The following is a 23,935-nucleotide window of genomic DNA, read 5'->3' as shown; positions in this document are numbered from 1 at the left end:
CCTCCTTCTACGCTAAGTCATTTTCGCAGCTCGAAAACCCGAAGATTTTGGGCTGGAACGACGTGAAGTTTCGGCTGAAAGTTCCACCGTCGCCATCGCCGGCCACCTCATGCCGCGCCATCACCTGGATCAGGTTCGTCTCCTCGCCCTCTTCCTTTCCCCTAGGTTGTGCAACACCATGGTTGGCCGTAGAGGCCAGCCTGAGCTCGAAAAGCTCCGCAAAAATTTCATGAGATGTAGAGAGGGAGAGAGACAGAGAGACAGAAAGACAGAGAAGAAGAAAAGGAAATCATAAGAGATTAGCTAGAAAATAGTATTAGAATGAAGTAAAGGCAACAGCAAACCTGCTGAGTGTTTGAAAATGCATCTCCTCTATTCCGGCAGACATACAATCCTGTCATAGAGCGGAGAAGACCACGCAGGCCTGTGCCACATGATTATATCTCAGCACCAAGCTTTAAATATACAATATATTTCTAGAAACCAGTGAAACAAATATGTTTCACTTGTTACCTGGTTCACTTATTCCAGGACAAATGGCCTCTGTCATATGTAACTGAACCTCAAGCCCAAATGGACTGTTCAATTCAGTCCTTTGCACTGTGATCTGGTCATGGTCACAAAGTCAAGAAAGATGCAGTAACACAAAGCCCCTCACCCCAACCCCACAAAGGGAAAATAGAGATAGAAGGAAATAGTGATCTGATCTGATGCACAAAGATTAGCACATTACTTAGAACAAATAAATGAACTTTTTGTCACTGGAGAACTCCCGTGCTTCCTTAAGATTTACAACCTGTTACAGGACATTTGCCCTTGAACTTATCAACTCTTGAGGTGCTTTCTGCATCTTCTAATTATTTGAATGGGAGCATTCCAGATATTTTCAGCCAGCTGACAGAATTAACAGAGATTCGATTCGCGGGCAATTCTCTGTCTGGTATGATTTGATTCCACCCTCCATCTTCAATCTGTCTTCTCTCATAAGATTTTCTCTGCAACCAAATGAAATCCAAGGTACTTTTCCCTCAAACTTATGTATTTTTTCTCCAAGTCTCCAGTATTTTGACATTGCTTCTAACTAGGGCTGGGCATTTGGACCCGAGACCCAGCCAACCAGCCCAAACCAAACCGATGGGTTGGTTTGGTTTTTTTGCAATTTTTTTGGGTTATCGGTTTGAATTCAAATCAAACCAAAATATATGATTCGGTGTACGGTTTGCAATATTCAAAACCACGGTTTAACCAAACCAAACCGAAGATATTAAAAAATATTATATATGATATTATTATAAGATACAAAGTTGCAAGGTAGTACAGTTCTCAATGTGACATATTCATCAAAGCAGAAACTATTACTGTTCGATTCTGTGAAACATATAGGATGGTTTTCTTTCCCTTATATAATCAAAGTTGGCACCAATCTGATTGGTTGTATACAATACAGGGGAAGAAGATAAAATCTTCCTAGTCTAAATCTCGTTGACCATGCTATGTCAAAACACAGGTATTCATACGTGAACCGCGGGTGAAATCAAGTTTTGAAAACCTCCATGGCCTTATACATCAGTCAGCTTGTCTGGTATTTCTGCAGCTTTCTTCAATCGATTAGCTGCTTTTTCAACCTACAAAAGCATGGTGATTAGTGATAAGTTGATCAAATGCAGTCCATGTTGACTATATATGCCAAGATAAGACAATACTTCAATCAAAATTTAAATTACCTCAGCATCCCAATTTGTTCTGGCGGTGAGAATAATTAGAGTTACTGTTTGTAGAAAAACTCCAATAATCATCCCCCACCAAATACCCTGAAAGAGATAAAAAGAATGCATCATGTTCTATCACTCACAAAGAAATAGCTTTACTGGCACAAGAGTGAGGGAGAGATTGAACTTACTGATACTCCCATGTTGGCTTTGAAGCCAAGAACACATCCGATCGGAAGACCGATAACGTAGTAGCAAGTCAGGTTAACATAGGCCACAATAGCTTGCCATCCACTTCCAATTGCCACCCCTGAAATTCCAGAGAGTTAAATTAGAAACGATGCCTCACAATGCCTGCAGACCTGGTTTGTTCATCTACTCCTTTTGTCACATATCAGTACCTGAAAGTATAGGTTGAATGCCATTCAAGAAAACAGAGATGGCCAGCAATGGGGTTAAATCAGATACTGCTGCGATAACTACGGAATCACTCGTAAAAAGCTTGCTTAATCCAACTTTAAAAATCAATACAATTGCACTGAAGACTATGCTAATCAGTATGCTGGTCCCGTTCACAACAAACACTGAAAATTTGGCCACCTTTGCATTACCAGCACCTAGCTCATTACTGACTCGAACACTGCACAACCGATGTCTCGTTATCAATAAAGTAAATTCTAATTCGTGATTAAGAAATAAACATTCTTAAGAGCATTTTATTTGTCACAAACCTGGCTCCTGCACTTAGGCCTAACATAAATTGCAAGTCCCAGTTCAAGTAGTTCATGCTGGAATTATATCACATCAGAAAATGTAAAGTTAGACTAACAATGTGAGTTAAACAATTGAGCAAATTGACTGATAGGGAAAAGCTTAAATGGAATGCTTTAAACACTAGACATACCAAATAGAAATGGAGTCTAGAGCAACTGTAGGATTGGAGAGAAGCCCTGATATCAGCACCAGCCCCTGGCTGTACCATATCTCCAAGCTACATTAATGCATGAGCAAACCCAAGAGTTATTTGAAAGGTAAAAACAAGTGTTTTTTTTAGTACAAACAATTGGGGGAGGGGGCTTTACACAAGTATTCATTGGGTACACATGAGTGGAGGTAAAAGAGCTAAACCAATTGAGCTATACCCCACTAGCAAAAGGTAAAAATAAGTGTTTGCAAATGAGATGTGCAGTAAAAAATAGGGGAGAAAAGGGTTAAAATTTGACACTTACCAGAGCATGACAGCAGAGGAAAGAGTTAACTTAAAATAAGGCCAAATTCCTTTGAAGGCATTCCAAGAGAAGCCAGTCCAAGTTTCCTTGCACTTGGGGCTTAGAATAATGTAAAGTCCATATGTAATGACTAGAAGCCACCAAGAGAGGCTGAGAATAAGAGCAGCCCCCAGTAGGCCATATTCCACAACATAAACCACCAACCAAGTGAGAAGAATGTGGACGAGGAAAACCCCAAAAGACATATAGGCCAAAGGGTTCACAATGTTTTGTGCTTGAAGGAACCTCTGCTGGGGGCAGTTGATTGCAAATGCATAAAGCTGAGGAATTAGGCCCCTTGCAAACACTTGGCCCTGCAATGCTATGTCTTCTGCCTGGCCTATGGCTCTAAGTATTGGACCTGACCACCAATACAGAAATGTAAGGAGGACTGCTGCTCCCAAGTGCAAGATGATTGCTCTTTGGCATATGATGCCCATTTCTCGCAATTTTCTGGCTCCAAATGCTTGCCCACACACAGTTTGCACAGCACTAGCCATTCCCAACTTTTGATTCAAAGGCAAGAAAAAAATAATAGAGTTAAATCAACCACAAATGTTGAAAACAAACATAGAGATGAAATTTTGGTAAATGAATTATTTGGTACATTAGTTTGGGATACTTACCATAATCCCATAAGCAAGACCTTGAATTCCCACATTAGCAATAGAGGCTCCGGCCAGCTCCAAGGCACTCAAATGGCCACAAAACATGAGGGTGACAAAGCTGAGCATAAAATTAAATATGGAGACAAGGATAGATGAACCAGATAAAATCCAGAGCAGCCTTGACTCCCATGCCACCAGTCTAGGCCACCATCGGGCCGCCACAGGCCGGTGCTCCAGAAACTCTTCGATGGCAGCGGACGACAAGCCAGGTATCTGGGAATGTGAGTCAAGTCCGAGCAGCAGCGGCTGGTACTCTCCGTTCGACCCCATGGTTATCTCAGCCCGCCGTGCCACTACTGCTTGAGGGTTGTGCAGCTGTTTGAGTGTGAGAGTATGCTTGTGTTACTTTGAAGAGGCATAGTGAATAAATTTATATGATGTTACATGATGTTACGTTATGTACAAAAATAAGAAGGAAAAGTCGAAAGCTCAGGGTCTTAACTACCTTTCAAATAGTTTTTCGTACCCACCGGCTCATTCATGCGTTACGTCAGCAAGAGAAACTTAGCTGCAACTACTTATTTTTTGGTCTACAAATGACATTTGAACTTTGAAGGCTCCGAGAACAGTGCTTTGTTAAATGGAAACTGGATATTTTACTTGTCAGTTCCTGTGGCATAGCCTGAAAGGTTGGTGGGGCCCATTTCAGTTTCTTGTGCTGTTTTGTTTTGTATTGTATAAATTATTTGTATTGATTTTGACAGTGGACTTCGACAAAATGTCTATTCTGGGGGGTTAGGTCAACACGCGTACCTAATATGGTCAGTAGAAATTTAGGCATTTTGGAGTGGACCCAGGCACCTTCATCTTCCGCATATTTTTCCAAAAAAGTTGTGGGCATTTTGGTCAGACGCCCCCATCCTCACATCGTCTTAAAGCTACACCATAATTGGTTTTTTCAATATATTTCACATTTTGGAATAGAGCCGGTATCTACTCTCTGCACAAAAATATCGAAAATAAAGTGGAAGTTGGAAAATTAAGTATAAAATAAAAAATTTATAAAAGTGAAGTAAAAAGAAATTAATATAGGATAAGGGTAGAATAGGAAAGAGAAATAACAAAAAAGAACAAAATTGATTAAAAAGTATTTAAAAATAAAAGGGAGTGTAAGTGGAGAAAAAAGAGTGGGAAAATCAACTGTCATTAAAATTTGGGATTTGTTTCTGTTTAGCAGTTAATAATTTTGATTAGGTAAAAATTGTTTACTGAGTTATGTAGATGGGCACGTGCACCTTCACAAGTCACATGACAGCTTTAGGACTCTAGGATTCTTGTATAAAAAAAACCCTACTTGAAGGTGGAGAGAATCTCAATAGCCAGTGCTAAATTGAATGGTTTTTAGTTATGTAGATGGGCAAGTGCACCTTCACAAGTCACATGACGGCTTTAGGATTCTAGGATTCTTGTATATAAAAAAAACCCTACTTGAAGGTGGAGAGAATCTCAATAGCCAGTACTAAATTGAATGGTTTTTACAAAATATAAAGAATTCAGTTTGTCCAATATGTAACAGCCATAATTGCTGTACAATTTGATTGAGATTGCTACATATGGTAAGATGCCATAGAGATTGTAGTTTCTTTGATTGTAACTTTGAAGTTAGAAGCAAATTGTCGTACTTTTATTTGATCGTCAATAATATACGTACTATCGCTTACTTTCAAAAAAAAGAGAGAAAAAGAAGCAAACTGTCAAGATCAGATAGTGGACAAAGAAGAAAATAAAGCCTTCAACCAAAAAAAAAAAAACAGAAGAGAAAAGCGCCTAGTCAAAATCAGAGCCTTCATCTATGTCTATGTATAGCTTAATTTGGAAGGACTGCTCTGGTAAGAATCAATGCAACACATCCAGCTTAATGAGATGGCTAGTACAAAATTAGTGAAACATATGCAAGAGAAGCTAATAAGATGTCGTCCAAGTTGCTTTTTAATCAATGAAAGAATTTACTTAATAAAAACAGTTACAAATTAATCAGAGCAATCCACAGAGAAAGTGGGCTACAGAACAATAGTTAGAGTTCAACAAGCCTTAAGACTATCAAACACAGCAACAACTACAGAATTGTTTCATGAGGGAAGTCTCCAATTGCATTGAGGATCTGTTCATCGTGATTTGGATGATAGAAGAGGTAGAACATCTGTTGATGTAGATGTAGAAGCAACATCCCAAGGACCAGTCACTTCATTTCCAACATATCCAATCTCTTCATGATTTTGTTCCACATGAGAAGCTTTCACTGCTTTTTGAGTCCCCTCCAACTCCATTGCAACTTCTTTCATCGTAGGCCGTCTCTTTCCATTTAAGTCCAAGCATCTTTTTGCAAGGTTAGCAACTGCCACAATTTGGTCTTTACTTCCCTCCTTCATGACTCGAACATCAACGATATCAAACAGACGATTCTCTTCCATTGACAGAATGAAATATGTAGCTAGACTTCTGCCCTGTTCCGACCTTGTAAAAGAAATTGGCTTTTGACTTGTTAAGAGCTCAACGAGGACTACTCCGAAGCTATAGACGTCACTCTTTTCTGTGAACTGGCTTGACTGGAAGTACTCTGGATCCAAGTACCCAAAAGTGCCTTGTACTATTGTGGTTACATGAGTTTGATCAATGGAAATTGATCTTGAAGTTCCAAAGTCAGCTACTTTTGCTCTGTACTTATCATCTAAAAGTATGTTTGTGGACTTAATGTCACGATGATAAATTGGTATGGAAGCTGCAGAGTGCAGGTAGAAAAGAGCTCCAGCTACCTCTATGGCGATCCTGACACGCATATCCCATGTAAGTGGAAACTCTTCATTGTCTTCATGGATATACTCAAATAGGGTTCCATTGGGAACAAATTCATAAACCAGTAGAGGCACCTCTGTCTCCAAACAACACCCCAACAGCTTCACCACATTCCTGTGGTTGAGTTGTGAAAGAATGACAATCTCATTAATGAAAGGCCTAAGTTTCCCTTCATCAACTACCTTGGACTTTTTTACTGCAACAATTCTTCCATCCGTCAACATGCCTTTGTAAACAGTACCTTGGCCTCCTTGTCCAAGTATTCTATTCACATTGAAATGGTCTGTGGCCTTTTCTAGCTCCTTTGGATCAAATAATTTTATTTTCTCAACATTGACTTCACCCGAACTTAATTGTTCTTGAAGCAACAAGCCACCGTTTTGTTTGAAGAACTTCTCTCGCCGTTTAACATTGTTTCTTTCCTTCCCGACCTTGTATAACCACCATGCACCAGCAAGTACAAGTAATAGCCCCAAGCTTGCTCCAATACCTGCATAACTCAACAAATTTAGAAATAAGTACTCAAGCCTCTCTTGAAATTTCAGGGAAAAGTACAACTTTTGCCCATTTGAATTCACTGGAAATTATTCCAGGGCAACTGAAGGATAGAAGCAATACCTATAAGCACCGGTTTAACTGCAGATTTCTTCTTCTCTGGAGGACCGTAAAAGTGGCATTCATAACTCCCCTCAGTATTTTTACAGGTAAAAGTAGGTCCAAGGTTTTCTTGTAAACAAGGGATATTCTTCGGGTCCGCGCATTCATCAATATCTGAAACGAATTAGAAAAGTGGAAAAGGAATGAAGATCGAAATGGTAGAACAGTGAAAAATAATGAGCAAAGATCAATTATAAACAAGCAACTAGTGGAGATATTAGCCCTGCATTTTGAGGCCGGTGCCTCCAACTGGTTTACCATGTATGAATATGGATTGATGGGGATCTCTGATTCAAAATAAAAACGAATTCATCATTTAGATTGCGAGAAGTTTACCTAGACATCCTTCAGGAAGATACGGATTTCCTTCGTATCCCCTTTTGCAAGAACACCGAACCACTGAGGTCTGGTTACTAAAGGAGGTGCTGTTGATAAGAACTCCACTTTCACACAGAGTTGAATTGTTAAAGGAAATTGATTTATTCGTTACAAGCGAGTCATATTTCCATCTGTCTATCCTCCACTCAAGCACCACAGGAAAGTTATCCCTGTTTTGTATGGCTGAGGCTTTTGCTACTCTTACATTGGACTCAAACCACTGTTGGTCTACCAAGAATGCATACTTGCATCCCTCTGAGTTTTCCCTGGCTTCTATGTTCTCTATCGTTGTATTGAATGCCTGAAGATCGGAAGGGATTGTTGTCTGGCAACAGTCAATGCCATTGCAAGTAGTACTACTTCCTCCTGTTGAGCCACTAAAGCAGAATGATAAGCACCCACCAATGGTTGAACCATTCAGCAATGTCATTAGAGCTAAGTTGTTGCATCCCACACCAGTGAATCTATTATCAGCTTGGGAGAAAACAAAAGGGCTTCCTTCCATGCTCATCACATTTGCACTGCTTCTATCACCACAAGTTGAATTTACCGGAAGTTGACACGAACAGTTCCTAATTCTGTCGAAACTTCCAGAACTTCAAGTTTAGTGCTATTTAAGAAGGGCTTGGGAGGGTTAAAAGTTTCATTGCAGGAAATGGAAAACCATTCATCAACATAGCAGTTGGCTCCAATTCCAAAAGGGTATGGAATGGTAACATTTCCACATTGTGACTGGCAACCAGACTTAGCTAGAGCTGGTGATTGAGCTAATGCAGTACTTATTTTCCACAATAACAAAACCACCTCAAAAAGTTGAAGCACCATTTTCATCTCTCTCTCTCTCTCTCTCTCTCTCTCTCCTTGAGGGTCATGGAGCAAATCCAAATTCTCAGTACATGCTTTATAGGAGGAATCAGGCTAATAAAAATGTCTCTCTTTGCCCATGTGGGAATTCTGTGCTGAAATTTCCTGAATAAGTTGTCCACCAGAATGATCGAAGTCAAAAAAGACACATTGAAAGTTTGATTAAGGTTTTGGATTCTAGCAACCATATTTGACAAAAGAGAAAATGCTAACTACCACTCCGGCCAATGATGCAATCACAAGTTTTTGCATACCAATACCATGTTTTCCAACAATGTGCCGTCTTTTGACTATATTACTATATTAAGAGCAAATCTGTGTCTGACGGAAGTATTACTAGACTTTTAATTTCCTCTTTTGGCATCTTACTCTTCTTTTGCTTTTCTTTGAATTTTCATGGAAAGGGTTTGCATTAGCAGATTAATTAGTTCATACAGTTACAGGTTTATTCAAGACTCTTACCGCGGACAGGTCATCTTTGGAGCCTGCGTCCTCTGTAACCTTGAAAATTATTTTCCAAGTGTCCTTTGACAGTTCCGTGTTTAGAATTAGGAAAACCAATTATGCACTTTAATTAGACATCAAATAAAGTTAACAGTCAAAGTAAAAGATAAAATATGTTGAAGGGCCAAGCGTCAACCTTCTTTTAATGAACACATATTTATTAAACAAAAAGCTGGTGGAAATTAAACAGCTAAAAACACAGAGAGTTCGACAAACAAAACAGCAGTTTAGAGTTTAGACAAACCTCAAACTGGAAAACACAGCAAACAGATATCACAAAACAGACCAGAAAAGAAATAAAGAAACAAGGAAATCTCCAATATAGCTAGACGAATGCTAAGAACTTATGTGACCCCTGCATTGAGAATTCTTGTTCATCCTGATTCGTCTGATAATATTGATAGTACATCTGTTGATGAAGCAGCGCCCCTATCCCAACCTGACCCTGTTGAATCTGTTGATGTAAAAGCATAATCCCAAGGACCAATTACTACATTTGGGACATGTTCAGCCGCTTTGAGATTGAGTTGCACATCAGAAGCTTTCTGAATCCCCTCCAACTCCACTGCCACTTCTTTCATCGTGGGGCGTCTTTTTCCGTTCATATCCAAGCATCTCTTTGCAAGGTTAGCCACTGCCAAAGTCTCTTCCGGTGCACCCTCCTCCTTAACTTGAGCATCAAAAATATCAAGCACATTATTTTCCTCCATGGAATGATTGAAATATGAAACTAGGCCTCTGGCTTCTTGTGAGCTCGTTAGAGAAACTGCCTTTTGTCCGGTCAAGAGCTCAACAAGAACCACTCCGAAGCTATACACGTCACTCTTATCCGTAAACTTACTTGATTGGAAGTACTCTGGGTCCAAGTAACCAAATGTGCCATGCACTAATGTTGTGAGGTGCGTTTGGTCAACTGAAACTGATCTTGAACTCCCGAAATCTGCTATTCTGGCTCTGTATTTTTCATCCAAGAGTATATTAGTAGACTTGATGTCACGGTGGTAAATCGGGAAAGAAGCTGCCGAATGCAAGTAGGACAGAGCTCCTGCAATTTCTAGAGCAATCCTCAAGCGCATTCCCCAGGTAAGAGGAAATTCCTCATTTTGGTCATGAATATATTGATAAAGTGTTCCATTGGGTATGTATTCATAAACCAAAAGAGGAACTTCAGTCTCTAAACAACAACCCAAAAGTTTAACCACGTTTCTGTGGTTAATTTGAGAAAGAATGACAATTTCATTGATGAATTGTCTGACTTTGCCTCCACTAGCTATATTTTTGGACTTCTTTACAGCAACAATGGTTCCGTCTACCAACATTCCTTTGTAGACGGTACCTTGGCCTCCATGGCCAAGAATTCTATCTACATTAAACTGGTCAGTGGCTTTCTCTAGCTCCTCTGACTTGAACAACTTGGCTTTCTGAACATTAACTTCACCGGAAGATAATTGTTGCTCCAGCAAAATACCACCATTTTGTTTAAAGAAGTTCTCCTTGCGTTTAATGGCTTTTCTTTTCTTGATGACTTTCTGCAACCACCATGCACCAATGACTACTAATAACAGCCCAATACCAATGCCTATACCTGAACAGCTCAAAAAAAAAAAAAAAAAAAGAGGAAGGGATAATCAAAGTAACCAATAGCTTACAGAGGAAAAACAAAAGTGATTTTGAAGTTGGTTAAAGTCGGTTGAGAGTTCAGTAATAGTTTATTGGTTAACTTACCGAGTGAAATATTAATCAAGAGAGGAGATTGGCTGGAGTTGTATTTTATGCAACCTGATCCAGTTTTCAGGCCATCACCTTTGTACCCTTTTGGACATAGACAAGAATAATTTCCAGGTAGATTTAAGCACTCTGCACTGCAGGGATCTGAGACCTCACACTCATCAATATCTGAGAAGAACGCAGCAGTAGAATGCATCACAATTGGTGGTAAAAACCTCAATCTTCAGCTTTTAATTATAACAAGTAATTAATAAGTAATATATGGACTTAATAATATATATTATATATGGGGATGTTTGGCGAAGTTATGTTACCATTGTATCCTTCATTCATAATCTATTCTATGGGCCTGCTAAATTACTATGCTTTTATGTGTGGTGTTAATAATTTATTTAGTCATCTAATTATGTCCATATATAGAATGGACGAACATTATATTTCAACATAACAATTTCCGACCTAATTGATCCATCGTAAGGATGACAGTTTCACATACAAAGTGATATGAACCTAGTTCTTATCAACAAAGAACATATATAGTATCCTTCCTTTAGTTAAAAAATCAGTTGTGTCAATAGCATATCAGTACGTAACGTGTCGATAAATATGCTAACGATGTGTTATAATTAAGGGGGAATTTGTAGATGGAGTGCATAACGTGTCTAGGTCAGTTTGGGATTGCTGTCACTTTTTAAAAAAGTTGCTTGTGCTGTGCTTTGAAAATAATTAGTTGTAAAGTAAAGCAGCTTCATGTTTGGAAAACAATATTTTCAAAGTGCTGTTAGCACAAAAAGCAATGTCAAAATCGTTTGACAAATTTTAGTATAAAACTATTATAATTGTGAATAATGACTAAAATAGACATGATATTGAAAGTGTTATGCACTAATCATGTGGTGGTAATGGTGGTAGAGGTGGTGGTGAAAGATATGGAGGTGAAAGTGGAGGTGAAAGAGGTGATGGTGGTGATGAAGGTGGAGGTGGTGGTTGTGATAGTGATTGTGGTGGGGATGGCAGTTGTGGAGGTGGAGGTGGTGGCAGTGGCGGCCTGGTGGTAGTTGTGGTGTTGGTGGTGGAGGAGGAGGAGCATGTGGTGGTGGTTTCGGCAGTGGCATTCGGTGGTGGTGGAGTTGCATGTGGAGGTGGAGGTAGTGTCATTTTTAAAAATTAATTATGGTATTTTGGGAAATAAAAAAATTCATTAAAGACTCATTTTTTTTTAAAGCAGCTTTGAAAAGCAATCCAGAGCTTGCTTTAAAAGCTGCTGTCAAAATGTCATTGCTTTTAAAATAATATCGGGATATTTTATTTTTACCAAATACCTTAAATTGATTCATGGAAAAAAAAAACAAAAAAAACACCTTAAACTACTTAATTAAAGTGAAGCAGGCTTTTAGCGGATAGAAAAACAAAAGCAATCTCAAACGGACATTGATTACCTTGGCATCCATCTGGGTGGTATGGATTCCCTCCATAACCTGGCAAGCACATGCAGAAGTAACCAGATGAATTGGTCCGGTTGATACATTTGCTATTTGCTTTGCATGAAAAATTGTGGCTCTTCTCAGCTGTAGCACACGGCTGATCTCCGATTTCCCAGTTAGTAACCATTGGAAGCTGGGGTGTGTTCGCCATTTCTAGAAAACTTGCATTGGTGAATTTGAAATAGTTCTCTTCCACAATGAAGGCGTAGCTGCAGCGCAAGTCTCCGTACGGATCATTTTTATATTTACTCACTGTCACAGTAAAATTTTTCAGTCCACTAGGGATGGAAGCTGTGCAGCACCCAATGCCAGAGCAAGACTCGGTAACTTTGTCAGGCCTACGACATAAGGACACGCACCCCGATTCGTACCTTTCTTCGTCCTGGCGGTAACCTTCAAGTATTGCAAAAGTGTCACAACCAATGGAAACCAACTTGTTTCTGGTGTCCGAGATGGTGAAAGGAGAAACCTGGAGCGGGTACGAGAGCGAGTAGGGGGAGATGTGCACCACACCCCACTCGTCATTATTATAAAAACAATCATGGGACACACGCTGCAATATTTGCAATTCACCGTCAAGGGATATATTAGTAATAACAATGTCTTCACTTCCCATCAGATATGCTATTGGGATTTGAGTGAAGTTACTAGTCGTAGTACTAGTATTAGTAGTACAGTTGATAAAAAAGTTTTCTCCCAGGTAACAACCTTCAACTGTCCCAAATGGGTATGGAACTTTCAGATCACCACAATAGTCAGGGCATCCAGGCAGGGCTTGAGCTGCTGCTGCGGTGGCTGTTGCAAGTGTCGCTAAAACAAATATCGTTCCGGCCAACCTGAGTGGCCTTAGAATCAGCATCCCATGTAAGGCCATGGAGTTCTAGCAATTAGTATGAGGAAGGGAATTTCGTATGTTGTTGTATTGTTTTGTGAGCAAAGGACAATGATATATATATAGCCCCGTCTTTTGTAGGCATATGAATGGTAATATACTTGCCTCCTTTCTTTGAAAATTTCCTGTCAATCATAGTTGTGCTTGTGTAGATTAATTTTCCTTCTCTGTTTTCAAACTGCAATTTGTGGGAAGGAGGAATGGACAGAAGCTGGTGTGCCGTGGCTCATGGGCTAAGGGAAAATGTGACAAATGGCATCCTCTAGAGGGATGTCCGCAACTTCCCTAAGTAAATGCAAAAGTCAATTCTTGATCAGCTCCCATGCCAAATAAACAAGATTAATGATGACCACCTAATCCTCGTTTTTTTCTTGATGCGATTGATTGCTTTTAGAAAAGACAAAGATAAGAAGTAAATTATTATTATCGTCTCTTCTTTTTGTTCTTTTGCTTTTGGCTGTAAAGCAAGTATGTGTATAGTTGACTGACTGAAAGTAAAGTGTGTCGTTGATGTCTCCTCTATGGTTCGAACCCGACCCATGATGGGGGGTTGCAGCAAGAATGATAAGCATCCACCAATGGTCGAACCATTCAGCAATCTCATCAGAGCCAAGTTGTTGCATTTGTAAGAGTAGAGTCTACAGAAACTCAGTCCAAACAGACTAGTCATATCACTCCTCACAGAGTCAAGAAGCTCAACATCTTAGTCGGTTATAAGAGAGTATAGCTGTCAACTGTCAAACGTTAAATGGTTGTGCTTGTTGTGGTGAATCCAGGTCTGTAATGCATTTAAGCTACAATTAGTGAAGATTATGAGATTCAGTTTAATTTTCTCTCTCAACTCTCTAATTTTCTTTGTAACCAAACACCTTTCCTTGTGTTCTTCTTTAATTAGTATTGCACAACAGTGAATATATTGATGCAACCCCAAGTCTTTGCATACCATGAAGGTTATATAATAACCCAGAAAACCAGAAAACACATTATTCAATCTCGTGGAAGCTGGCGAGATTAGAACCCAGAAAATCCACAACCCGGGGACTCTCAGAAAGCGGGATTGACGCTGGTTTGATAGTTTTTCGATATCGTGGATGTATTTGTGGGAGAAGGGGTGGAGTGAAACGATGTCACGTTCGGAGTGCGACATTTTCTTGTTTTGTCTTCGGATTTGGGAATGTTGGAGTGGAAAATTTCGGATCCTCCAACAAGTAATTTTTTATTTCCATGTTGAGAAGCCGGACACCATCTTTGATTATCACCATTGAGTGAGGAGGGGGGGTACCTGCAAGAAAACACTCCGACGCTCAAGTCAGTCTTCATTCATGAATACTGTAGTAGAATCAATCATAACTCCCTCCCCCTATGCTGGGGGATTAGTTAGCCTTTTATAGGCATTGAACCCTTGGACTCCAAGTCCCATATCCCTTATTTATCTCCATGCTCAATGGTAGTGGATATCATGTTATTTGATTCCCTTCACTCCCTAAATTTAGGGTTCATGAGAAGTGGCTTGTTACTTGGGCCTTAATTTTTGCTCCCACATCTGCCCCCTTTTTTCTCTCTGGACACCGGGTGTAGAGAGAGAATATTCTATGTGGGAATTCACTGTTTGTAGAATTTTATGTGGTGACCTAACTTATATGATCTTCGATCACAAGCATGTGGAATTTCACGAGTATGGTTTTCAACCATGAATATTATCTTCGATCACGAATTCGGCCTTTAGCCATGAGTATGGTCTTCAACCATGAATATGATCTTCAATCACGAGTTCGAGTTTGGGCTTCGGTCGTATAGTCTTCAACTATTTATTTGACTTTCAGTCACAACTATGGCTTTCAGCCATATGAGCTTGAATTTCTTTCACAATCATGGTCGTCGACCACTTGAATTTGACTTTCAGTCGCAAGCATGAGTTGAGTATTGGCATGCCCCCCATTGGTTTAGAATGCATGTGTTTACTAACTACACATTGTGGCTCTCATTCAGCCTCTGTTTATGTTGATTTTGCCGTTAGTCTTAAATTGCCACCATATAGAAATAGGCTTATGGCTTATCTTGAGTGGTGCAATAGTTGCCCCCACCACGCAAATGTAGTCAAGAGGTTAACAAGCTGCCAAATTCTAACCATACGATAATAATGTTAATTTCATCAACAAAAATCAGAATATGTAGGCGTAGTATCTAGATATTGAGCAGCATATGACTAGATTCAAATTCAGGCATTTTATAGAGCCATACATATATGCAACTATTCTCATCTCCCAAACACCTTGGCATGTGTCAGATGTATATATAATCAATTTAAAAGCTTCTGATCATACGTCTTTGAGGCCATGGCTTCACCAACAATAAAAAATTAGCTGTTTTGTAAAATCGCACTAGACATACCATAAGCTCATGAGTCATAAGACCAGGATTGATATCATCATTCTTTATCACCCAAATGATAATAGCTTTGCTATTTGCTTGTTGCAAATCATGCAATTCACTGCAAAGGAAAAGGTTGGACCTGACAACATATGCAGAATAGCGTGGTGCTCATAGTTATCGTGTCCGAGACGTGCACCCGCTGAATTCCGACGGCAGCAATGTTTGGGCCCAAGGGGCATTGCACCAGTCACCTTCGCTGGCCTTGGTAAATCTGCCTTTCTATACAGTGTAGACATCACACGTGGTTCTCTTGGCTCTCTACACATTGTAAAAATCATAAACCATTTTAGTTACGTCTACGGAAAAGCATACATGCCTCCAGCACTTCACTGCGTGCCTTCACTTGCTATAAATACGTGAGGTGGTATTGGATAATGAATTGTCGAATGTGGTTAAATTGATAATACTCCCAACTATGATTGTTATGAAAATAACAATAAAAATTTCATGTTGCTGCAATGTGAACATTCTTTTAATCAAATAAATATGAACATCAAACCATTGATCAAGTATCATGTCTTCCAGGAATTCTTGAATCATGTGCGAGCCTTGGCTTTGTAGGATTTAACACCTGCCTTCAATTCAGAGATTCATTGCACGAAGTTATGGCTTTTGCACAAGTGGAATATGACTGCATATGTTCTAGTTAAAATTTGAATACCAATTATCTCTATGAAACTTGAGAATTTTTACAGAAAAGTTCCTTTGTAAATTCAACCCATTCTCATCTACATCACAAGATATATAGGCTATGATCAACTTTAGAAAGACATGAATATATGCATTGATAAAAGATGTAAGCATGTTCCATGCTATAATTCGTGGATCCTGAAAGTGACAATAGAAAACTTATCTGTTTGCAGTTCGGCTCGTGCCCCCATAGAAATTGGTTTGTTGCCCAATTCCAAATTCATAATTCAATGTTATGACTTCTTCCACTACATAACATGACTGCGTACTTTATGCTGCTAGGTCACGAAACTACCAAAAGCACGGGGTAGAAATTCTTCTCTACTTGGGGCAAAAATTCATGCCCCTATTCGTGCCCCTAATTTAATCGTTTTGTTACAAACGGTTGCATTCATCCTAATAAAAATTGGATACTAACCTCTGAAAGTTGAAGGCTCATTTCACGAAAGTTCTTTTGTGAGATTTTGAAGCCGTGCGTGATTGGTATAGCCCAATTCATGTTGTGTTATAGCAAGAAGATTCACTGTGATAATAATTTATAGTCATGAAATGATAAAAGAGAGTATAGAAATTCTTCTTTGTTGGGGGATTAAATTCATGCCCCCATTGTAGCCTCCAAGGCAAGAGGGTATCCATGTCTTCTCATTATGACTTTTTGTACGGTTCCCACAGACGGCGCCAACTGTTGGAGTGGAAAATTTCGGATCCTCCAACAAGTAATTTTTTATTTCCATGTTGAGAAGCCGGACACCATCTTTGATTATCACCATTGAGTGAGGAGGGGGGGTACCTGCAAGAAAACACTCCGACGCTCAAGTCAGTCTTCATTCATGAATACTGTAGTAGAATCAATCATAACTCCCTCCCCCTATGCTGGGGGATTAGTTAGCCTTTTATAGGCATTGAACCCTTGGACTCCAAGTCCCATATCCCTTATTTATCTCCATGCTCAATGGTAGTGGATATCATGTTATTTGATTCCCTTCACTCCCTAAATTTAGGGTTCATGAGAAGTGGCTTGTTACTTGGGCCTTAATTTTTGCTCCCACAGGAAATCGACAAAACAACCCACCAGCCGTGAAGGAGAGCCCAGGATAAAATATGTTGAAGGGCCAAGCGTCATCCTTCTTTTAATGAACACATATTTATTCAACAAAAAGCTGGTGGAAATTAAACAGCAAAAAACAGAGAGTTCGACAAACAAAACAGCAGTTTAGAGTTTAGACAAACCTCGAACTGGCAAACACAGCAAACAAATACCACAAAACAGACCAGAAAAGAAATAAAGAAACAAGGAAATCTCCAATATAGCTAGACGAATGCTAAGAACTTATGTGACCCCTGCATTGAGAATTCTTGTTCATCCTGATTCGTCTGATAATATTGATTGTACATCTGTTGATGAAGCAGCGCCACTATCCCAACCTGACCCTGTTGAATCTGCTAATGTAACAGCATCATCCCAATGACCAATTACTACATTTGGGACATGTTCAGCCGCTTTGAGATTGAGTTGCACATCAGAAGCTTTCTGAATCCCCTCCAACTCCACTGCCACTTCTTTCATCGTGGGGCGTCTTTTTCCGTTCATATCCAAGCATCTCTTTGCAAGGTTAGCCACTGCCAAAGTCTCTTCCGGTGCACCCTCCTCCTTAACTTGAGCATCAAAAATATCAAGCACATTATTCTCCTCCATGGAATGATTGAAATATGAAACTAGGCCTCTGGCTTCTTGTGAGCTCGTTAGAGAAACTGCCTTTTGTCCGGTCAAGAGCTCAACAAGAACCACTCCGAAGCTATACACATCACTCTTATCCGTAAACTTACTTGATTGGAAGTACTCTGGGTCCAAGTAACCAAATGTGCCATGCACTAATGTTGTGAGGTGCGTTTGGTCAACTGAAACTGATCTTGAACTCCCGAAATCTGCTATTCTGGCTCTGTATTTGCCATCCAAGAGTATATTAGTAGACTTGATGTCACGGTGGTAAATCGGGAAAGAAGCTGCCGAATGCAAGTAGGACAGAGCTCCTGCAATTTCTAGAGCAATCCTCAAGCGCATTCCCCAGGTAAGAGGAAATTCCTCATTTTGGTCATGGATATATTGATAAAGTGTTCCATTGGGTATGTATTCATAAACCAAAAGAGGAACTTCAGTCTCTAAACAACAACCCAAAAGTTTAACCACATTTCTGTGGTTAATTTGAGAAAGAATGACAATTTCATTGATGAATTGTCTGACTTTGCCTCCACTAGCTATATTTTTGGACTTCTTTACAGCAACAATGGTTCCGTCTACCAACATTCCTTTGTAGACGGTACCTTGGCCTCCATGGCCAAGGATTCTATCTACATTAAACTGGTCAGTGGCTTTCTCTAGCTCCTCTGACTTGAACAACTTGGCTTTCTGAACATTAACTTCACCGGAAGATAATTGTTGCTCCAGCAAAATACCACCATTTTGTTTAAAGAAGTTCTCCTTGCGTTTAATGGCTTTTCTTTTCTTGATGACTTTCTGCAACCACCATGCACCAATGACTACTAATAACAGCCCAATACCAATGCCTATACCTGAACAGCTCAAAAAAAAAAAGAAAAAAGAGAGGAAGGGATAATCAAAGTAACCAATAGCTTACAGAGGAAAAACAAAAGTGATTTTGAAGTTGGTTAAAGTCGGTTGAGAGTTTAGTAATAGTTTATTGGTTAACTTACCGAGTGAAATATTAATCAAGAGAGGAGATTGGCTGGAGTTGTATTTTATGCAACCTGATCCAGTTTTCAGACCATCACCTTTGTACCCTTTTGGACATAGACAAGAATAATTTCCAGGTAGATTTAAGCACTCTGCACTGCAGGGATCTGAGACCTCACACTCATCAATATCTGAGAAGAACGCAGCAGTAGAATGCATCACAATTGGTGGTAAAAACCTCAATCTTCAGCTTTTAATTATAACAAGTAATTAATAAGTAATATATGGACTTAATAAATATATATTATATATGGGGATGTTTGGCGAAGTTATGTTACCATTGTATCCTTCATTCATAATCTATGGGCCTGCTAAATTACTATGCTTTTATGTGTGGTGTTAATAATTTATTTAGTCATCTAATTATGTCCATATATAGAATGTACGAACATTATATTTAACAATTTCCGACCTAATAGATTCATCGTAAGGATGACAGTTTCACATACAAAGTGATAGGAACCTTGTAGTTCTTATCAAAAGAGATCACTCTTCAGATTACTCGAAAAGAATATATATAGTATCATGTCAACTGCGCGATGTGTTAAAGGGGGAATTGTAGATGGAGTGCATAATGTGTCTAGGACAGTTTGGGATTGCTGTTACTTTTTAAAAAAGTTGTTTGTGCTGTGCTTTAAAAATATTTAGTTGTAAAGTAAAGCAGCTCCATGTTTGGTAAATAATATTTTTAAAGTGCTATTAGTAGAAAAAACAATGTGAAAATCGTTTGGTAAATTTTAATATAAAGCTATTATAACTGTGAATAATGACTAAAATAGAAATTATGTTAAAAGCGTTATGCGCTAATCATATGGTGGTAATGCTGGTGGAGGTGGTGGTGAAAGAGATATAGGTGAAAGTGGAGGTGAAAGAGGTGATGTTGGTGATGAAGGTGGAGGTGGTGGTTGTGGTAGTGATGGTGGAGGGGATGGCAATTGTGGAGGTGGAGGTGGTGGCGGTGGCGGCGTGGTGGTAGTTGTGGTGTTGGCAGTGGAGGTGGAAGTGGAGGTGGTGGAAGTGGAGGAGGAGGAGCATGTGGTGGTGGTTTCGGCAGTGGTATTCGGTGGTGGTGGAGTTGCATGTGGAGGTGGAGGTAGTGTTATTTTTAAAAATTAATGATGGTATTTTGGGAATTAAAAAAATTGATCAAAGGCTCATCACTGCTTTTTTTGAAAGCAGCTTTGAAAAACAATCTAGAGCCTGCTTTAAAAGTTCTATCAAAATGTATTGCTTTTAAAATAATTGAGATATTTTATTTTTGCTAAACACCTTAAATTGCTTAACTTTAAAGTGAAGCAGGCTTTTAAAAAAACAAAAAAAAAAAAAAAAAAAAAAAACAATCTCAAACGGGGTCATGATTACCTTGGCATCCATCTGGGTGGTATGGATTCCCTCCATAACCTGGCAAGCACATGCAGAAGTAACCAGATGAATTGGTCCGGTTGATACATTTGCTATTTGCTTTGCATGAAAAATTGTGGCTCTTCTCAGCTGCAGCACACGGCTGATCTCCGATTTCCCAGTTAATAACCATTGGAAGCTTTCTTGCCTTCGCCATTTCTAGAATACTTGCATTGGAGAATTTGAAATAGTTCTCTTCCACAATGAAGGCGTAGCTGCAGCGCCAGTCTCCATACGAATCATTTTTATATCTACTCACAGTCACAGTATGATTTTTCAGTCCACTAGGGATGAAAGCTGTGCAGCACCCAATGCCAGAGCAAGACTCGGGAACGCTATAAGGCCTACCACATAAGGACAGGCACCCCGATTCGTACCTTTCTTCATCCTGGCGGTAACCTTCAAGTATTGCAAAAGTGTCACAACCAATGGAAACCAACTTGTTTCTGGTGTCCGAGATGGTGAAAGGAGAAACCTGGAGCGTGTACGAGACCGAGTTGGGGGAGATGTGTATCACACCATTTTTGTCATTATAAAAACAATCATGGGACACAGGCTGCAATATTTGCAATTCACCGTCAAGGGATATATTAGTAACAATGTTATCACTTCCCATCAGATATGCTGTTGGGATTTGAGTGAAGTTACTAGTCGTAGTACTAGTATTAGTAGTACAGTTGATAAAAAAGTTTTCTCCCAGGTAACAACTTTCAACTGTCCCAAATGGGTATGGAACTTTCAGATCCCCACAATAGTCAGGGCATCCAGGCAGGGCTTGAGCTGCTGCAGCGGTGGCTGTTGCAAGTGTCGCTAAAACAAATATCGTTCCGGCCAACCTGAGTGACCTTAGAATCAGCATCCCATGTAAGGCCATGGAGTTCTAGCAATTAGTAAGAGGAAGGGAATTTCATATGTTGTTGTATTGTTTTGTGAGTAAAGACCATGATATATATATATATATATATATATATAATATATAGCCCCGTCCTTTGTAGGCATATGAAAAGTAATATACTTGCCTCCTCCTTTGAAAATTTCCGGTCAATCATAGTTGTGCTTGTGTCGATTAATTTTCTTTTTATGTTTTCAAACTGCAATTTGTGGGAAGGAGGAATGGACAGAAGCTGGTGTGCCGTGGCTCATGGGCTAAGGGAAAATGTGACAAATGGCATCCTCTAGAGGGATCTGTCTGCTCTATTAACTTCCCTAAGTAAATGCATAAGTCAATTCTTGATGCCAAAAGTAGAGCAATGAGACAAAATTTTACACTAAGATCAGCTCCCATGCCAAATAAACAAGATTAATGATGACCACCTAATCCTATGTTTTTTCTCTTGATGCAATTGATTGGCTTTTAGAAAAGACAAAGATAAGAAGTAAATTATTATTATCGTCTCTTCTTTTTGTTCTTTTGCTTTTGGCTGTAAAGCAAGTATGTGTATAGTTGACTGACTGAAAGTAAAGTATGTGTAGTTGATGTCTCCTCTGTGGTTCGAACCTGTGTAATGATTGGTGGGGGGGTTGCAGCAAGAATGATAAGCATCCACCAATGGCGGAACCATTCAGCAATCTCTTCAGAGCCACGTTGTTACATATTTGTAAGAGTATAGTCTACAGAAACTCAGTTTAAACAGACTAGTCATCTCACTCCTCACAGAGTCAAGAAGCTCAACATCTTAGTCGGTTATAAGAGAGTATAGCTGTCAACTGTCAAACGTTAATTGGTTGTGTTAGTTGTGGTGAATCCAGGTCTGTAATGTATTTAAGCTACAATTAGTGAAGATTATGAGATTCAGTTTAATTTTCTCTCTTAAGTCTCTAATTTTCTTGGTAACCAAATACCTTTCCTTGTGTTCTTCTTTAATTAATATTGCACAACAGTGAATATATTGATGCAATCCCAAGTCTTTGCATACCATGTTTCGAGCAATATGTCATTTTTTAAAGAGTAAATTACCATACACCTTCCGAACTAGGACTCCCCAATCGAACTTAACCTCCGAATTAAAAAAAAGCTAATTTAACACTCAAATAAATTAAAATGACTAATTTAGTCATTGCCGTTAAATTTTGTGAATTTCATCCAATTTTCGGGGGGTGTATTCAATTGAGATTTTAAAAGACTATTTATAGATAAATAAGTCCAGTGGATTTTAAAAGACTATTTAGGAATGTAATGACTTAAAAGATTTTTTTAAAAAGATTTTTATAATCAAGATTTTTTATGTTTGGATTTTAAAACATTTGTATCATAAGAATTTATAAGATTTGAAAGGACCACATGGATTTTTTTCTTTTATGTTGCTAACCAACTAACTTTGTGGTTCCATTCCATTTAACCAATTGACTTCCAACGGTCCTATAAATCACAGAACATTGTAGTTGTTTCCCGAAGAAAAAAAATAGTCTCAAATCACAGAACAGTGTAGTACATCAAACTCAAAGCCTAGTATTTGATAAATAGTACCAGCGTAATCTGTAGATAACCTAAGCATTGTACTAACTACAAGCATACAAATGCAATAGACGATGGAACTTTTCTTTTGAGGTACTGCATAGCGTGATCCCTTGCCTCCTCTTTCTCATCGACTACTTCAACTCCTCTGTCAATTCCACTAGGATACCTTTCAACAGGGTACTCATTGTTTTGAAAGTCAATTGATTAAATGGAATGGAACCATAAATAAAAAGCCAATAAAAGTCAATTGGTTCAAGATAACAAAGAAATGAAACAATAAATAAAAGCAAACGTTCAAAGTTACAAGAGTCAATGAAAAAGATAACAAAGAAATGATAATTTTAATAAAGAAAAGTAAAAGCTAATACAATTTTTCCAATCTTTTAATAGCCAATTTGATGTAGCTTCATGTCCCCTTAAATAGCATTTCTCCACATATCGAAAGCTATTCTAGCCCTCCATTCATTAGCATCTTCTTGTTGCTGCTCTTGAGTTTGAACAATTGGTTCAAAATTATCTTCTTCATTAACTGGTAATACTGAAGATGAAGATTCGTCTATTGGTTCAATTGGAAATTCATCAGAAACGACACTCTTTGTGAAGAAAGTTATGTAGTGCTATACATGCTAACACAAGAGGTGCAACAACTCATTGGTATCGTCCATGGTCCAAGATTCATAGTTCTCTTTCTCTTTGCCCTTTCCTTTATTATTTCCTTGCTGTGAATCCCCCATTTAAATTAGTATTACAACGTATGTAAGAAATTTATTAGTTATTTTACAAGAATACGTATCATACCAAATAAGAAAATAAAATAAAAGAAAAGTACAATCAAAATAGTTTAATCAAAATCCTTTGAACGTTGAAAAAATATATACCACTCGACCAATTCTTTTCCATTTGACACCGCGCAAAATTATACAAATTCTAGACTTGTACAAACACAGGCCACAGACCATATCGAGAATGTTTGGTTGGGACAAGATCATATGAGAATATGTAATTGGGTGCAACTGTTGAAGATGGATCACAAATAACAAAAGATGATGATGAGAATTTTCATGCAAGTTAACTTTTTTTTTATCCTTGGCATTGATTTTAATCTGTCACGTGTGGTCTCCCAGCTAGCAAACCATCTCTATCTCCCAACATTATTATGAATTTCCCATCTGTTTGCGTGAACAAAATTCAGCTATAAAAAGCCAATCAGCAAATAATTATTATTTAAAAATCCTAGTGCTGAACAAAAGGAAGTT

The 23,935-nt window shown here is 38.8% G+C and overlaps 2 protein-coding genes, 2 long non-coding RNA genes and 2 pseudogenes across 4 annotated transcripts; 1 reads left to right on the top strand and 5 right to left on the bottom strand.

Annotated features, from left to right (window-relative positions):
- Positions 1 to 45: 45 nt before the first annotated feature.
- On the bottom strand, positions 46 to 654 carry LOC148918271 (uncharacterized). The gene is made up of 2 exons (XR_016126483.1): positions 514 to 654; positions 46 to 424 (listed from the first exon to the last, which is right to left on the bottom strand). It is a non-coding gene; the product is annotated as an uncharacterized LOC148918271 (long non-coding RNA).
- Positions 655 to 880: 226 nt separating this feature from the next.
- On the top strand, positions 881 to 1,731 carry LOC148918270 (uncharacterized). The gene is made up of 2 exons (XR_016126482.1): positions 881 to 1,017; positions 1,508 to 1,731. It is a non-coding gene; the product is annotated as an uncharacterized LOC148918270 (long non-coding RNA).
- Positions 1,370 to 4,014, bottom strand: LOC103328957 (protein DETOXIFICATION 41-like). Its single transcript, XM_008231383.2, has 8 exons — positions 3,604 to 4,014; positions 2,939 to 3,483; positions 2,614 to 2,700; positions 2,441 to 2,497; positions 2,111 to 2,349; positions 1,901 to 2,019; positions 1,725 to 1,811; positions 1,370 to 1,625 (listed from the first exon to the last, which is right to left on the bottom strand). The coding sequence occupies exons 1-8, from the start codon at positions 3,913 to 3,915 to the stop codon at positions 1,560 to 1,562; spliced, it is 1,512 nt and encodes a 503-aa protein (XP_008229605.2). The 5' UTR covers positions 3,916 to 4,014; the 3' UTR covers positions 1,370 to 1,559.
- Positions 4,015 to 5,556: 1,542 nt separating this feature from the next.
- Positions 5,557 to 8,327, bottom strand: LOC103328958 (wall-associated receptor kinase-like 8). The gene is given in 4 exon segments (XM_008231384.2): positions 5,557 to 6,928; positions 7,057 to 7,209; positions 7,432 to 8,028; positions 8,031 to 8,327. Coding segments are annotated over 4 exon segments (2,202 nt in total). The 5' UTR covers positions 8,305 to 8,327; the 3' UTR covers positions 5,557 to 5,750.
- Positions 8,328 to 9,090: 763 nt separating this feature from the next.
- LOC148918269 (wall-associated receptor kinase-like 22 pseudogene) lies at positions 9,091 to 12,927 on the bottom strand (annotated as a pseudogene).
- A 4,501-nt stretch (positions 12,928 to 17,428) lies between these two features.
- Positions 17,429 to 21,095, bottom strand: LOC103329051 (wall-associated receptor kinase-like 22 pseudogene; annotated as a pseudogene).
- Positions 21,096 to 23,935: the final 2,840 nt, after the last annotated feature.

This window comes from Prunus mume, linkage group LG4, assembly GCF_029339155.1.
Source record: "Prunus mume cultivar Tortuosa linkage group LG4, ASM2933915v1, whole genome shotgun sequence".
NCBI classification, from domain to species: domain Eukaryota; kingdom Viridiplantae; phylum Streptophyta; class Magnoliopsida; order Rosales; family Rosaceae; genus Prunus; species Prunus mume.
Note: the sequence above shows the minus strand (reverse complement) of the source record. Positions and strands in the feature narration are given on the sequence as shown.